General features: G+C 37.4%; 1 protein-coding gene across 1 annotated transcript in view; it reads left to right on the plus strand.

The window, feature by feature from the left end:
- The window catches only part of LOC139733476 (growth/differentiation factor 8-like), a 41,768-nt gene extending 24,182 nt beyond the window's left edge, over positions 1 to 17,586 (plus strand). The window contains exon 2 of the mRNA XM_071644290.1: positions 16,255 to 17,586. Coding sequence (XP_071500391.1) covers positions 16,255 to 16,997 — 743 coding nt within the window. The 3' untranslated portion in view covers positions 16,998 to 17,586. The remainder of the gene's footprint in view (positions 1 to 16,254) is intronic.
- The last annotated feature ends 706 nt before the right edge of the window (positions 17,587 to 18,292 follow it).

Genomic DNA, 18,292 nt, shown 5'->3' on the forward strand with positions numbered 1-18,292 from the left:
CCAAACTTTCACTGATGTGTTCTAATATCATTGCTGCATTCAGTCAATCCACATGTATATGAGGGTGAACTTGTCCTTTAAGAAGTCTCCGAACTCTACTGACAGAGCTGTAAAATGATGTTCGATGGCATGTGCAGCACTCACCCGTTCCCAAAGAATGTGAGAACTCTGCTGTCTCCATATATCAAGAGATTATTGAACAAATATATTGCCTGTCTTTCAAACTGAAAACACTGTTGAACATGACTTTCAAGCAATATTGAAGTCAACATTTTCCTGTATTGTTCCAATGTTCTAGGTATCGTTCCTGTATTCTTTCTAAATGCTCTTTATCAAGATATGGAAATAGATGAAATGAAATGAAATGAAATGAAATGAAATGAAATGAAATGAAATGAAATGAAAAAATGAAATGAAATGAAATAAAAAATGAAATGAAATGAAACATAGATACCCATTCGTACACGAGATTTCTTGGACCAACCAGAAACACAAAACAGTGAATAAAAGCTATTAAGACCCAGTTTTCTCGATAAAAATGGGCACAAAAGATATCACGGATGCTTATGTTTGAATTACGCTTTTTATTTTTCAAAAATCACAATTCTTTGATTCTGAAATGATTTTTGTCAAGACCCGCCTTCAGAGGGTTTGGAGATATCATTCTTCCGTATTAGTCTCACATGTGTCATGGGAGACATGCTTTAGGAAGATTAAATTGAGGTGAAATTAAGTGTAAATTTTGTAATTATTTTAAGAAGCGGTTTTCAAAAGAAAAAGAAATCTGGTTTTTTTTAGCATTAGATTGATTGGGTTCAAGTATAGAAGTTTCAGTGAACGAATGCTGCCAAGTAAGCGAAGGCCAATAACTTTCGAACCGGAAGAGATTGTATTTTTTTTTGTTGCCACCACAGAATGTATAGTCGTCAGTATCACGTACAGTAATTATCTTTGTAAAAGTTTTGATGATAACCGCGAATTGACCGCGAAATGTTCACCTGCAAAAATCATCATAGAGGTCTTCATTTTACCGAAATAGACTCTCAGAAAAAAAAAAAATTAAGTCATTTGGATGAAATAATGAGTACGAATTCAACTATGAGTCAGAGTAGATATATGGTTATTAATTCTTTATCAGACTTACTTGAAAATTGTGAGGAAATAACATGTAATTTTCTTGGTATATATCATTATGTAAGCATATTGTGATGTCAACAATATCAGAGTGTGGTGTGATGAGGCAACAGAACCTACATGACTCCGCAACTTTCGTGCTTTTGTCCAATTTTAAACAAAACTTTCTGCACTTTGTTCGTTCACACCTTTACACTATTCACTAATTTAATTTTATTTATTTTATCTTTTTTTGATTTTATTTAATTTTATAAATTTCTATTTATAGCAATGGATTTCCTCTTCAATGATAGGAAACAGTTATATCATACAATTATTTTGTCATTCATTTTTATTTTCCATAGTTGTTGCTAAGATTGTTGGAACCACAGGAGAACCCCTGGCTATTGTCGTAATGATTGGAGGAAAATGTCGTAGCCATCATTTTGCGTGTAAGTGCGGTGTGTTGTCGCCTCCCTCCTTTTCTCCGGGGACCGTACGTTCGAAGGGTGCATGTCATCAGTCACAACACGGGGTTTTCTCGAGATCAGCGCCACTTTCCTTATCTTCTTGTGAACTGTATACATTGAAACGGTTTGCAGGGGATGCAATTGATCATGACATGGACATCAACAGTTCTTTGCTTGTATCCTATGCATGGGACAATATTTAGCTCCTTCGACGCCTGTTAAAATGGTATTAGCGGTTAACATTTGTGACAAGACCGTTTCACACCAATTTCTGCACTCTGACGAGTCACTTGCATGCTCATGAAGTCAGAGGATGGTATTCTGTTCTCTCGGAGCCTTAACCGTTTTCCAATAGTTATGACTCGTAGTGATTCCTTCTGCTTTGTTTAGATTTATCTGACATATTTTGTTTTCAATTTGAAGGAAGTTACATGCATTTACAGATGATTTGTGTGATCTCACAATCTTTTGGTTTTAACATTGTGTTTTCTTTTGTTGCTTTTGCAAGTTTGTCACATCCTCTACGCACTTTCCGCACTGTCAGCTTTAAAACATTTGTGTGGACTCACATTCAGCAGTAAGAGACTTCACAACAATACCTTCATGCATGATAAGACATTAATTATGGCTATCGTTATCTATCATTGGGCTAGTTGTTACTTCATTATTGTAGTTGTGGCTACTATGTGATCATCGCAGTTGCCTTATCTTTCTTCTTTGTTTCTTGGCTTTTAGACGACATCAGATTGCCCTGGAGAACGAAGTCGGTTAATCGACTATTATACGCGCCGGTCATGTCCATTAACTGAATTGCTGCGAATAGGTTTTGGCTAGATGCCACTCGCAGATGCAGAGTGACTCCTGTCACCAGAGCGCAGCCATGAGGCCTATATGTCGAGGACCACGACCTTACAAAACCATCGTTGACAGATTGCCTAAAATGTCTCTCCGTGATTGCATGGGTACATTCTAGAGTCACTCCGGAAGTCATTCCGCAGTCTGTACGTCTTCGGAGATGGCTATATTTAGATATACATGTAGTTATGATTCAGAAAGCAACTCCGTGATATCAGTCCAACACCTGTAAGGCACTTTGCTCGAATCCGATTCTTGCCTATTGTACCGCCCTCGCACTCGTTTACCAGGGTTTGCTTAAAGGCATGCAATCCATGCGCATTGCTTATCTTGCCTCTGCGCGGAGAGCCTGCCCCCCCCCCCCCCCCCCCTCACAACCAATGGATTTATGCGCACCTCCTTCTAGGTATACAAGTGCAGTCAAATGGAAATATCAATGCTATACATTGTACTACAGACAATGGACACCCCCCCCCCCCAAAAAAAAAAATGAAATAAAATGAAATAAATAAATAAATAAATAAATACATAAATAAATAAATATCGATTCTTGGAAACTTTGGAAGCATTCTTTCGCTATTGAATTAAAGAAAAGTCATGATGTCAGCACACATATGTTCAAGTAAAGTGCTTAAAGGGGAATCCAGGACCAGTTAAAGTTACTTTAAAAGAAAGAGTAAGATTTTATGAGGCACAGCAGTGAAAACTTGATCAAAATCGGATAATTATTGTGGAAGTTATGACATTGTGAAATATCGCACATTTTTTTTTCAGTTTTCGAACCGGACTTTAAGTTTGCTTGTTCGTTTGTTTGTTCATATTTCCATCTGAGAAGATGGCTGGATAGCACATATTCAGCTATGCAAAGTTGGCCTTCCATGGGGTCCAGTTCTCGAACAGTTGATGTGAATTGTCACTGAATATCCAAATGAGCGAGCTGATGATGTCACCACCTAACAATTTCTATTGATTGTTCGTACAAACTAATGAAAATTCAATTTATCAAACATGATGATAAAAGCAAAATGATTTGGAAAACATAATGTTATTCGTAAAAACATCAAAATTACGATCAGTCGTAATTATACACTACGATCTAAAACTAAGGCATGACTGCCTTTTAACCCCCCCCCCCTAAAAAAAAAAGAGAGAGAAATTTCAGGATTTTGTGCAAACGCTACATGGCAAGTTGTGAGGTTATGGCATCATGTCACTCAGCTTTTGCATAATTATTTGACACAGTTCAAGAACTGTTTTGTAGAAATTATAGCGAAACTACACAATTTTATAACAGTCCAATTTTTTCCAATTCTGATCAAATTTTCACCATTGTGCTAATAAAGTTTTACTCTTTCTTATTAGACAATGCTTTACCTGGTCCTGAATTTCCCTTTAACCAGAATCGTGACAATCAAACGCGTTGCTTGCGTACACTCCGTAAACGGGATTTGATCTCACTTGTCCCACATATCCACATTCGTGTTGAATCTTTGTAGTATTCATATTAACTTTTCGGTTGTGCTCGTTATCCCGTACAATTAAGAGCCGTAGGTGTTGCATGCATTGGAATCATTTAAAACAAAATCAAGCCATGTTTGTCTCCACGATGTTACTCTTCTGAACATCAGTTACACTAGGCCCTACTACGCCGAGCTCGTGTTGTTATTTGGATTGCTGTGCAATGCGTATAATTAATGAAAGTCTGGTCCACTATTCATCCTGACGAGCTCCTTTCTGTACCATTTCTATAGAGGGAGAATTTCTTTGTTGATTTGATAAAATTTGCTTTATTTTACATTAGTTGTAGTATCAGCATGCAAGCCTTCGACCAATTCAAAGCAGAGGATGTTGGTTGACATTTTGTCAAGTTCGACTTTTGAAACAACAACAACTCCTTGTCAACACTGACAGAATTAAAAAAAAAGCAAACAAACTCATCTTCTGGCAGCAGTTCCTCCACGAGGCAGCTGTACTTGCAATCACCCTATTTTTATGAACAAAAATAATACAAAGATCCACCACGAATTTATAATACAATAGGCTAATCTTGTACATCAGCGATATCCCTCGTCCAGTATTCCCAATCAGACCGAAGGCAGTTCTTTAATAGTGATGAAAATAATAATAATAACGATGATGATAATAATGATAATAATAATAGTAATGATAAATGCATCTGTTACTTTATCGTAACCTGTGAGTCACACTATAACTAATCATAGAGAAAACACGAATTTTTAAAACTTCAGCATCACATTTCTAAATACAGGGGCAGAGTCTAGTTTTTGCCAAGGAGGGGGGGGGGGGGGGAGGTCTTCGCATTTTCTTGGTTCCATTTCTCACCCCAAATCGGCTGACAAGCAAATCAAGAAAAAGAAAAGAAAAGGTCTTAACATTTTCACTTCTCCGCTAACAAGTAAAAACAAGAAAACAACAACAAACGTAAAGCTGAAGGGGGGTTAAGCCCCTACACCCACCCCCCGTAGATCCGCCACTGAAATGTGTTGGGTAATGTTATTAAATTACCGCATCAGGTAACCGATTTCTTCGCGGATGAGAAGTTATTAACACCATTTATTTGCAACGTTTGTAGATTGTAAAAAGAAGAAATTACAACGTTGTACCATGATCTTTTTTCCCCTTTGTTTGTTGTTATTGGGTGTTTTTTCTTTTCTTTTCTAGCGAAACCAACAACTTTTGAACTCCCTTGTCCCAACCAACGTCCATGAACATGATTTCGTCACGCAATCAAGGGTTAAACCAACATTGGATGGTCTTTTAATCTTATACGCGAGCTCCGGCATTTTTCTGCTCGCTTGCGAATTTATCCCCTAAACTTAGGTGTCGATCCCGCCACGTAAGTCGAAACTGCACGAATGTGAACGACTGACGTGGCTGAACTCTCTCACGAATTGATCGCTCGAAAGGGAAAAATGAGTCAGCCATTGACCGAAAATAAATATTTTGGGGAAAATTGGAAGATTACGGAGGTCAGTGATGATCAATACCATATACTCGCGGGAATATACCATGTATAAACACACAGACACACAGTGGCACAAGCCATATCGAAAATGAACTTTGATCGCGGTATATAAATAGCGGATATTCTCGATCTGTTTATGTTGGGATGAAACACCGAACAACGAATACTGAGTGGGTGATATAAATGATGGGCCGCTGGCAATAGGTATGAAAAGGATTTCTGTCAGACTCCAAAGGCACCCCGACCATTTTCGATCAAAAATGATATGACCATCTCTTGAGAACTGAAGTGTGCTGTAATATTACAATAAAGACCCTTGATGCTACGATATGACCCTAGCTATACAAAGCATAATGAATACGCAATATATTATAGTTGCCACAATAATAAACGTTACATCTCACGTTTTCTCTGACATTTGTATATGTGCATAATCATATTCCATGTACACGTGAAACGCGTACACGCGAAATTTAATTATATCACCGTAATGTATATTTCATACATTTTGTGCATTGGAGTATGCGACTTTTTTTTTCTTTTTTTTTTGTGGGCGCGCTTATGTATTTATCGTCACTGATTCCCTTGAGCCTATATTTATTGTGCCTGTGAGAAATGGAGAAGTAAGTTGCCTATACATTTGTACGTTCTACGGTCTCATATCCGAGAACTTCAGGACAGCCACAAAGGAGGGAAATCGTGTGAATACTAGAGTAGGCCTACGCCACTCACAGCTGAATGAAATTTTAAAGAGACATTCCAGACGATTTATATATTTTTATATTATTTAGCACTTAAAATATATATTGTCAGTGCCATGTACCGGTTTTGTGAAAATGATCGTGGTCATTGAGCATCGCAAACAAACCAATACTTTGAAAAACCCAAAACACAATACACTGAACAAGGATGATGACATATAGAGGCTTACATATTCCAGTAATGTAGCAATATATTTCCATAACGATACCAGGCGCTTAAAGAGTTCACCTGTATAGAATTTATGCGTGCTTTCTTCTTTTGTTCTGCTTCCATAAGCACGCAATCATGCATTCTTATGTGAAGCTGCTATGTCATCATCCTTGTTCACTGTGATTTGTAATGAATTTTGAAAACAATCTCATTCCTCATACCAATCACTATATATTCTGTAGCTTTGTACCCAGTATAACTAATTTGTAGTTGTTCAAATGCATAGGTCTGAAAGTCATCCGGAGGTCTCCTTTAAGGTCTGTACATATCAAGTCGGATGATAGCCTATGTTCTTCATTCCGAAGGTTTGTTTATCCGAAAATGAAATAAGGTTCTTTATTCCATGCACATACAATATTGCGCGGTGATAACAAATACAATTGAAAAAAAAATATAACACAAAAACTGTGAAATATTCTTTACCTGGTTGCATATCGATACACATGACGTCGAAAACAGACGGATCTGATCGAACTAGAAATATGTAAATTGAATTTAATCGAGATGAACTGAATTTATACTCAAATTCCTAAAAAGTCCCACCATCCTAAAAAAATCCCACCCAAATATGTCCTTCTTTTCCTCGTTCTTCCCATTCCTGCACCCCCCCCCCCTCCCGGTTGGGGTGGACGGTTTGTTAGCAGTAGCATTCTTCAACCGTGCCTGTAATGGATACCAGCTATTCTCCTCTTTATATAGAATAACAGAAAGAAATTCATTTGTAAATAGATAGGAAGAGTGTTTCTAACTAATTTTGTTCTTCTAATTCATCTTCCATAATTCTGATTAATTTCAATATAGATAGGGGTGTTTTTCTCTATTTGTAGATATGAAATACTTTTCAAGAATAATAAACAACTGACTGATTATTTCCTCTATTCGGCTCCTTCATGCCAAACATAATGTCTTTCCAAGTACAGTGATACAAATCACCATAAGCAATGATCGCTCTGCTTTCTTTCTTTCTTCTTTTTTTTTTGTAAAATGTTCATTTTATGTTTAATCTTCTTTTCTGCAGAATGAACAGCAATCCGCAATAAACACATACGGTAAAAAATGATTAATATATTATAATTATTTTAATGAAGCAATTTGAATTCAAATTCTCGTTAACGACTCCATGAACATTGTCTTAATATGAAAGAAAAACATTTCATATCTTCATTAACGAAATCATAATTTCCCTAATCCGTTCAAAGAGTCCTCCTACTTTTCCCTATTTGTAAGAAATTGTGAATAAGTCTGTTTTGAACTAATCATACTTATCTTCAGAAAATAAAATTATTTTCTTTGACATTGTTGTCTTCCTCAACTGCATTTCTTTTCAAACAGCGAAATTTACTATAAATTCCATTGAGCATATCCACCTCATTGTCTCTAATAGTCTCTAATCTCCATGTATATATGTATATATATATATGTAATATATATATATACAAATATATAATATAAATATAATATATATATGCATATGATATATATATATATATATATATATATATATATATATGGTTTTAAAACGATCTAGTTCTGTTTATTTTCGTTTTTGCCTCCATGATGAAATGAAGATGATAAAAATTTAAGTAATTATCTAGAAACGTCATAAACCCATCTCGGAACCGTGTATAAGTTGTACCACATATCAACTTTAGAAAAAAAAAAGCCAACCGAAAAAGAGTACACTGATACATACCCCCTTTAAAGCCAAATCTGTTTGTTTCCATAAACTTCGTGTTGTTTTTTTAAATCTTCGAATTTCTTTATGATATATTTTCTTTAATATCTTCATTTAGAACCAAAAAAAATATTCATAGAATGTTAAACATTTTACCGTGTGGCCTATCAATAATTTGTGTCTTAGTCGCTAATTTGCCCGTAAATATGATATTCTAGTTTTATCTTTATTCATCATAAGTCCAGAACTCTTTTTTTTTGTTAAATGTACAAAAGCAACCATGACTTTAAAAATATATATCATTTTGAACTAAAGAAGTCAAGTCATTCTCATAAATCAATAAGACTTGTTTGATTTCATCACCACAAAAGTGTATTCCTTAATGAACAGAATCATCATTACGGATTTGTAAGCTATGATTTCAAAAAAATAAGATAAAGAAATAAGGAAAAGAAGATCTCCCCGTCTAAACTCTTCTTTCTACTTTACAATATCGAGTATCATAACCTAAAAGAAAATTATGCAAATTATATCTATCTTACGCATGCCTCCTTAGTATTCCTGGTCTTTATGAACCTACTTGATCTTCCAAAATAACAGCATTTAATAATTCTTTAACCTTTTTTGCTGATATTTTTGCACATATCTGATAATCAGCATTCAACCAAGATTCAGGTCTATAAATCTCTAATAACGAGTTTTTCTCCTCCTTCAAACTTAGAGTAATTACAACTTCTGTCTTAGATAGTGATGATCTCTTTATGTTTAGGCTTTGTTTATAGCTTCAACAACTATTTTTCCCAACATCGACCAAAATGTATCATAAAATTCAACTGTGAGCGTATCATTCCCTGGTAATTTGTTTAATTTCATTTATTACGTAATACTCAAAAACATTCAAAATACTTATACGTCATAACAATATTCCTTGAATTTAACAGTTAGTCTTGGCAAATGATGAAAGATAATGCATTATAATTACAATTGTAATGAGTTTATATTTTGCTTTATAATTGAGCGTATTTTTCCTTTTTTTTTCTTTCCTGCTCACAAGTGCTTATAATAGGTTTGCAACTTTTGATCGGTTGTATAGTGAGATGTCATTTTTCTATTCATTATGCAGAATTCTGTTGGGATTCTCACGTCGCTTTGTAAAAGTTGATTGCAAAAATCGATTTAGTCGTTGGTTTTCATTATTTTGATTGAAATGATATATCCATACTGTATTATATCTATCACGATTTAGATATCTATTCCCAACTGACTTAATATGATCTAACATGGACAATTGTGCTGTGAAATTCCTCTGATATGAAATGGAAGTGAAACAAAAATATTGAGACAAAAAGTTGGAAAAAGGGTAGCAAAATATGCACTTACACACATGCAGCCACACAAATTAGATATGCACACAATATGAACATAATTCTCATGCAAGTACGGATACATGCTTAGCTCAAGGACATTTAGATCCATGTAAAGACATTCAAAACACCTGTTGTAGTTAGTATAACAACACACATCAGGCACGAGTTCCTGCTCATCTGAAATACCCCCTGTCAAGAAGAAGGTTAACTGTTAAAAGAACTATTGTCAGGGAAATAATTGACAAGGTGACCTATGTATTTTTTTAAACAGAGTCTTCAAACTCTGGCGTGGGTTGTGTTTGTTTATCAATAGCATGTACATGTATACATACATACCCAGATAGGTAAGAGAATAGAGATATATACAAATCACATAGATGTATATGAGTGCACCGTCGCGCGCGCGCGTGTGTGTGTGTGTATGTGAATGCATGCTCAAGCAATCCCAAAGCATTTGGAAATTTATACTGGTGCAAATTTTCATTTGAAATGATATGCCTTGGGTAATGCAGTTCTTAATAGGGTCATCATACGAGACCGACACCCACGAGCCATACTGCCCACGAGTTCGACATTGAGAAAAGGTCCACGAGTCATATAGCCCACGAGTCATACAACCCATAGTCTGGCTTCCAGACCCTCTGTTCGTACTACTTCGCTATTTAGGATATTGACGCCCCCAACGTCGAAAACTGGTATAGGTTAAGGTGGTTTTGTCATTGTCTTTCATTGCCTTCGGCAAAGGCGGCGACTTTTTGTCATTGCCTTTCATTGCCTTCGGCAAAGGCGGCGACTTCGTCGCCGCGGAGTCCAGATGGCAAACTTGTCTGGAAACCATACTATACAACCCATACCATGAGTTCGACACCAGGTAAAAACAGCCCACGAGTTCGACATTACAAAAGGGGGCTTAACGTGTCGGTCTCGTAGGCCTTGTTTGCTTGGTGCCGAACTCATAGGCTGTATGACTTGTGGGCTGTATTAATTCATGGGCTGTATGACTCCTGGGCTGTTTAAGTCGTGGGTGTCAATTTCATGACGTGCACCCGTTCCTAATGGGGCATACCTTAAGTCTGACAGACAAATCTTACAATAATTATGTAAAACTATAGAAACAGCCGAGTATCGGTATTCTGACGGTGCATGCATGCAGCCGCAGTATGTCATTCTTATCGACGATTGGTAATCGACAGATTGTCTGCTAAATATAGCTGGATCAATGTAATCTATTTATACCACAGGCCCGTATCATTACCAGCAAACCAGCTTGGTGATTGACGTACAGGCATTGACACGCTCGTATCTTATCGGTAGAGCAGCATTTCGGCGGCGATTGATCGCAAACCGAACAATGGGCGAGACCCATTTTCAATGACTTGATCAGTTTTCAGTTCAAACATCAGCTGTGTTTGACTAGATAAGGAAAGAGAGAAAGAGACAGATCATTGTGTGAGTAGATGAACTTTGCGTTGTGTGGCTGTTCATGGATTCCTGGTAAACTTCAGATTCTTTTTTTTTTCTCCTTCAAATCTGGACTAGTTATTCCATTATAACACCTGTGTTATTTTCATTGGTGGCTTTGACTGTGTAATGATGATAACACACACACACACACACACACACACCAACGCCTAGTTGACTTATATACTATTGTTAAAATGGTATTCAAAAGACACGGGGGAAAAGAAATCGGTGAAACAGAAATGATATTGTTCTTATACTAGCAGTCTATCTTTTCCCGTACCCCTCCGATTCAACAGGCAGCACTTCTTTCTGTATGTTTTCATAGACAAAATTGAATTCACGACACCTGCAGATTGGGTGTATTGTTGTTGTTATTGTTGTTGTTGTTGTTGTTGTGTGTGTGTGTGTGTGTGTGTGTGTGTGTGTGTGATCGTGTCTTCTCGTGTTTAAAACCTCCTTGTGCATATTCCGAACTTTGTGGATCAGCAGAATCATGACGGAACTTTAACAATTAAACAGCTGAAGACCCAACACGCATGAGTGAGATAATACGTCAGTGATGCAATGTTGTGTGCGTGTGTGTGTGTGGGGGGGGGGGGGGTGCTTTCCCCCTGGTGGCCCTTACTGTTCCCCAAACACTTTGTAGCATAGTATCTTTTGAAACAGAATGACAAACACATTAAGAGTTGACCATGTTTTCACAGACACACCAAGAAGGCGAAAATTTAATATCTTATGACGTCACTTTTGCCGAAATCGAGATACAATATCTCATAAACAGTGGAAATTCACAAAAAATGTCGGTAGGGCATCGTTTTACTGATGTCACAACGGATACTACACACGTAAAACCCATTAAGCTATCTACACATCCTGCTTCTCAACTTTGTCATGTTTATCAGCTTTCAATATTATCGACTTTACCGGCGTCTTCAAACACTACAAAGGGGGATGAAATCTATACAATCCTTTTTCCACGAAAATGAAAAGCACTTGGCTTGCCTCTCTCAGAAGGCAGGGTGAATAATGTTACCCTCAACATATATCAGAAAAAAGTAGAATAAATGTGTACCTCCTATGAAGTATGAAATTTCGTGGAATTTTCTTTCTTTATATTCTTCATATTGGTGTCAATAGGCCTTTTCACATCAGCCCGATGTTTCGAAATAGCGCGCTATTTTCTGACTTGGGAAAATAAAAAATATCTCGAGCTTGGATTTTTATCGGGCTGATGTGAAAACGCCTAATGTGTGAAATTGTCATTGTCGTGTGACACCATTGTTGTCGTAGTCGTACTACCTAGCGATGGCTCCTCACAACTTTAAAAACTCACAAATTTTGATTATCTGGTTTTCTTCAAATTTCATAGATGTATTCAAATAATATTTGGCATTCACTCAATCGACATATTTATTTGGGTTAACTCTCCCCCTATTTTTGATATACGCGGAATATATATATATATATATATATATATATATATATATCGGTGTGTGTGTGTGTGTTTACATAAAAGAACACACTATTCAACACAGGCGGTCGAGGTATGATTTGGTTTGAATATTTTATAAGGCGAGTGACAGTGGTTTTCAGTTAAATTGTCATTGCAGTTCATCCCTCCCGCAATGTCCTGACGAATGTAACAATTCTATCGAAGGATTAAGATAAATTTTGACGAATTTAGAATTGTGTGACATTTCCCTCTATGCCTGCAAACCACTCACAAGGCGAGTGACAATGGTTTTCAGTTCAATTGTCATTACCGTTATCCCTCCTGTGCTGACGAACGTAACAATTCTATCAAAGGATTAAGATAAATTTTTACAAATTTAAACTTTTGTGACATTTCTCTCTGTTCCCTGCAAACCCATTATCATGTTATTGTGCTAACATTAGTGCATGATTTAATTGTGTTGATGCACAATGATAACATGTTGTATAGGGACATTTTTACTGCAACTGAACTTTGAATCGTATGTTTTATTGTGCCCTCGTTCATGCACACTGTGTCATACGTGAACTTTGCTCGTTGTGTCTACACACACAGGCTGATCACAAACACACACACACACACACACACACTCACACATACATAAAAGCATCGAGATTTTATACACGGCATATGGTTTACAAGCACACAATAATATTATTTAAGGTTTTTACTGGCATAACATGTATTTTAAGCATACAATATCTTAGGTTGTTACTAACATTGTATTTTAATAATTTAATCACAAACAACGTTGCTTAAGTCTTTGCTATCATGATTGGATTTTTTTCTTCTAATTTACCGAAAAAGTGGAGATTTTTTATTTGCACGCAGTAATTTTGACCGTATTAATTAAAACTGTTCCCATTTCGTTTTGGCTAATTTCACTGTACTGATATCAACTTTAAAATTAAGTGGCATGTTGCTTTAAAAGAGTTTACAATGTTCACAGTGCCTTAATCTGAGTAGACCAAAAATATTGTGCAATAACAGAGGTTGTGAGGACTTGTTTTTTCCGACCGTGCAAACTTGTACTTTTTTCCCCCGAACTTGCAGATTCTTGAGAAAAAAAGAACACATTTCCGACCCAATCTTGATTTCCTGACCTCTTGTCCGATATCAAGGGCTATTACCTTGGTGAATTCATTGAAAGGATTGTGTGTCTTAGGAAATGGCAAATTACTCGCTCATGTTCTGTTCTTTTGTTCCATTTTTCTTTTCCTTTCGTTTTCATTTTCTTCATCAGTAATCGTTTTCCCAAGTAATGTGATTGCAAGTGAGCGATTGTAATGGCATTTTGTTAGCTTCACATTATCTTGAATTCTTGGGAAATGACTTCTGAGCCCTTCTGAGTACTATGTTTCGCTTTTAATCTATTTATCTTTAATTTCAATCTTAGATTCTATATTCAGTTAGTAATTACGCTTTACAAGTAATATTTTATTGTATTTTTGTATGTAACTTCGTACGTTTTTTTGTTGTTGTTCTAATGCAGAACCCCTGTGAAAATCAGTTCTTAAAGTGAAAGTGTTACCCTGTAAAAACAGAACGAAATAATTAGAAATAAATAAATTCTCATCTTTCAGTTTTTGCACATAATTCTATCATTTCTTTTCTGTGTCAACAGTCAGAAAAGTAATGCCCTCATCTCCCAGAGTAATTCGCAAAAGCTACAAGCTATGCTTCTCTTGTCAATTCCTCTTTAGTTAAAGAATTCAAAAATAAAATTGTATTTGCTTACTTGGTTTTTTTTTATCTAAAAACAAAGATTTTATCATTATAATTGTATTCATGTTTTGTTGAAGCTTATATGTGATTCAAATTTCCTTAGAATATCATGTGCTTATGTAAGCGTTATGCATATTGCTTTGTATTAATTCATATGGAAATAAAATCATTTGAATTTGAATTTGAAGTACAGTATGCCGGTAAAGAATTAAAGGGGCGTTCCAGACGATTTTCATAATTTCACATCATGTAGTATATATATCGACAGCTCCATATGTAGATTTGTGGAATTTATTGTAGTCCTTGAGCACAGAAACCAATACTCTGAAAAATCTTGAACAAATTACGCTGAACTGTGGTGATGACATAGGAGCCTCACATATTTCAAAAATGTAGCAGTGTAATTCCATTACAATACGTATGAAATCTATGCATGCCTTCTTCTTATGTTCTGCTTCCTCGAGCCCCAACTCATGCATTCTTATAGTGAAGCTGGCATGTCATCATCCTTGTTCATTGCAATTTGTTATAAATTTTGAAAACATTCTTATTCCTCATCCCAATCATTATAAATTCTGAAACTCTGTACTCAGTATAATTAGTTTAAAGTTGTTCGAATCTAAAAGTCTGAAAATCATCGGGATAGATCATCGCGAAAGATGAAAGGTGTTCCTGTGTAGTCTTCACACGTGCGGGTTTATGTGGCTAATTAATGACCAGCGATTAAATGACCAGTTGTTAACCGACCCGTGGTTAGCCTTTCATTCCTACATTCTTCTACACACTGATGTGTAGATGAAAATCAAACTATCTGCATACAGGTAGATGCGATGAGCCCCTACACGGTTATTTATTGTTTCTCACTGGACACAAAACATACCGTGCCACTGCGTTCATTATTTTGGGTCGCGATCCTGATCGCGACCCAAAATCCGGAATTGTTGAATAGACAGTGGTTATACTGGGGGATGTTTCACGAAGAATTGAAGTTGAACTTAACTGGTTTCTCGTTTCAGTTTTATGTAATGTTTTCAGAATCCACTTCAAATTGTTATCAAAATTTACAGGAAAAACCCTTTGTCCCCTTACTTTATTTTGTAAAGTAATGTCTTCAAATTTTCATTCCAATATGAAAATTAGAATATTCTTGAAGACACAGCCTACCATCATTTTAAGATGAACGTAAAATTTAAGATTGACTTAAATTCGTCGTGAAACACCCCCAGTTTGTTATTCCGAAGTTTCGTTACTCCGAAGGTTCATTCTTCCTAAAGACCGTTAATCCGTAAACGAAATAAGGTTCGTAATTTCGAAATTTGCACGTTCTTTTTATTTTCGGATTAAAAGGGCATCTAGAGATTCCCCGTTGATGCAACAGCAGTCTAGCTGCCAACCATTTCTGCAATATAGATAATCTTTAAGATGTACGTGATGGGTTCTTCCTGTTAACCGGAAAGCTTGAGCGAACAGATAACACATATTCAATACAGTACACTCCCGTTATAACGTACACGGTTAAAACGAAATGCTCGTTCAACGAAGTAAAGATTCAGGCCAAAAGATTATGATCTATAGATATAAACACATTTATGCACCTGTTTGGCTTTACCAAAGTTTCGATACCGGTACTACGAAAGGAAACCGCCGGCCCGGGACCGCTGGTTCCGAAGACTTCGTTATAACGGGAATGCGCTGTAATTCAAAGTTTGATTAATGTCGTTAAAAATGTAAATTTGATTGAGTTTTTCTTGATGTAAAAACACCGAAAAATAATCAAAGATTTTGTGTCGTGTGGATGATACTTAAAGGTCAGTAGATTTTATGATTAAATGCTTTCTCAGTGTATTGGAATGCACGCACGATTCCAGTGCAACGGACTGACATTACAATTGTAATGCTTTGTGAAGATTTCTATGGTGCTTGTCAGGCAGAGCGAAACCTACAGATATTGATTAGCATGGTGTGCAACTTGGTCGGATGTTTTATAACAACAAATTGCTGGGCAAATTCTAAGGAATATTAATTGAAAGAGGCTTTTTTGTTGTTGTTGATATAATGTGAAGTAGTTTCCGATCCAACCCAGACGGTATCATTGAGCTTCTTTCTTTTTTCCTCTCTCCCTCTCTTTCTCTCAGAAGCGCCACCATGTCCACTCACCTCCATGTCATCATCTTGCTTCGGGTTCGATATATCTTCGGTAGTTCGGTCAAGGGTCGCCATGGCCGAGCTATGGCTGTACTGGACAGGCGAGCAGTCGAGTACGAGGAACCACACTCTGACGATTAGCCAACTGTCGGGATATGGGCTGAGGATTCGAAGGACGATCGGGAGCCAGAGCGTGCCACCAGGGCAGTCTGCCGGATGGCTGAAGGTGGACATCAAACACACCGTTCGGAGATGGCGATCGCACTCGCACCACGACCACGTGGTTCACGTGACCTGCCCCACGTGCGAGTCCAACGCGCTGCTGCCCCTTGGGCGGGAGTCCAACCACCGTCCGTTCATCGTCATCCGCGTTACCGACGAGGAGAGATCGCGGCGCCGGAGAAATGTCAACTGCCTGGCGAACACCACAGACTGTTGTCGGCAACACTTTCGCCTCAAGTTCATGGACCTCGGTTGGGACTGGGTAATATCCCCGCGCGGCTTTGACGCCAACTACTGCCGTGGATCCTGCTCTAACTTCAACAGTCCCTCCCTGACGCACACAAGTATAATGCACACCCTGAGATCAAAAGTCCCAACAGTCAACATTCCAAGACCGTGCTGTACGCCCAAGGCCACGGGAATGCTTTCTATGATTTACATAGATGAGCACGGCAAATTCTACACCGTGGACCTGCCACAAATGAAAATCTTGTCATGTGGTTGCTCATGAACAACTGTGTCTGCATCATTATGAGCTTTTCTGACCCTTGATTTACAAAAGTTAAATTCTGGTCTGAAACCAAATTTTGCACTATTCTTTGGTGATGGCAAAGGACCGCGTCTGAAAGAATACGGACCTTCAGCTGTGAGAGGTGTAACAACGCTTCGGCCAATGGCTAAAAGCCTGTTGTAGACCAGGCAAGCTGATGTACGGTCAGAACATTGTCCCTTTTTTGATCCCACCGTCATTTCGTGATGTAGAATCTTCTTAGGCTGATACGCTCTTTTTCTCCCTCTCTCTCTCCCTCTCTGACGAGGTGATGAGACCATGATGTTTAGCGCTGCCTTTGTATCCAACACCTTGCCATGAAAGAAAGAGATGTTCCAGTCTTTGCATGCATGCATTAAACAACAGCAATTCAATCCTAGAAAGCTGGTCACGAATTCTCGTACGAGGATGGATTCCCCCATACACAGTACGAGAGTTCGAATGTGGCAAAGACGTTGCATGAAGCTCCTCCAACTGAGCTTTGGAACGCCATGTAGGAACGCCATTTATGCATGCACGAGGGATACATAACCAGCAAAGAAACAAATAATACGACATTCGGCCTTTTGTTATGTTACGTGCATTTTTTTTCAAATAATCAGGTGAAGTGAATGACGCACACGCACCTGGAGATTTCATTTCCACAGGTGTCTTCGAAATGCATTATGCAAATGAATTTAACAAACAATAGGGGCAAGGTGTTATTGATACCGTTGTCTAACAAGTATGCAAGTTTTAGTCTACTGTAAGGGTGGAATCTATTTGTTTTACCTGTATGGATCCCCCGTCAAGTTACTGTGCAGTAGGCCCTACCCATTCACTGCCTCGTAATAACTTTCGCCAGACTTTTATGGTGGATGTGCATTTCACGTTGGAAGATACCAGAAATTGATTTCTTAGACGATGCATTTCCTGGTAAAACACGTTTGTAATCTCGTAGCCCTCTTTCGGAATATTTCCCATGCATTTCTTTCGATCACTAATGCAAACAAATGAACAAACAAGAAAAGGCAAGATAAGTCGTCATGCTATAATGCCGAAATGTGAGCAAAACGGTCCAGTTTTTTTGCAACAATTTATTCGGATGGTAGTATATTTCCTTTCTTGGTTAAAGCAACACTGGCTCTATATGAGAGAGAAAGAAGACCACTGGGAAAGAAACGCAAATCCTTTGTCATCGAGAATTATGATTTTGGTATTGGTGCGTGTTTCAACCTTCCCCCTTCCCATTCACTTTGCGGAAAGGGCTGCTACCT

Source organism: Diadema antillarum, unplaced genomic scaffold (assembly GCF_040938485.1).
Source record: "Diadema antillarum isolate AM-2024a unplaced genomic scaffold, OU_Dant_1.0 seq00000481_RagTag, whole genome shotgun sequence".
Taxonomy (NCBI): Eukaryota; Metazoa; Echinodermata; class Echinoidea; order Diadematoida; family Diadematidae; genus Diadema; species Diadema antillarum.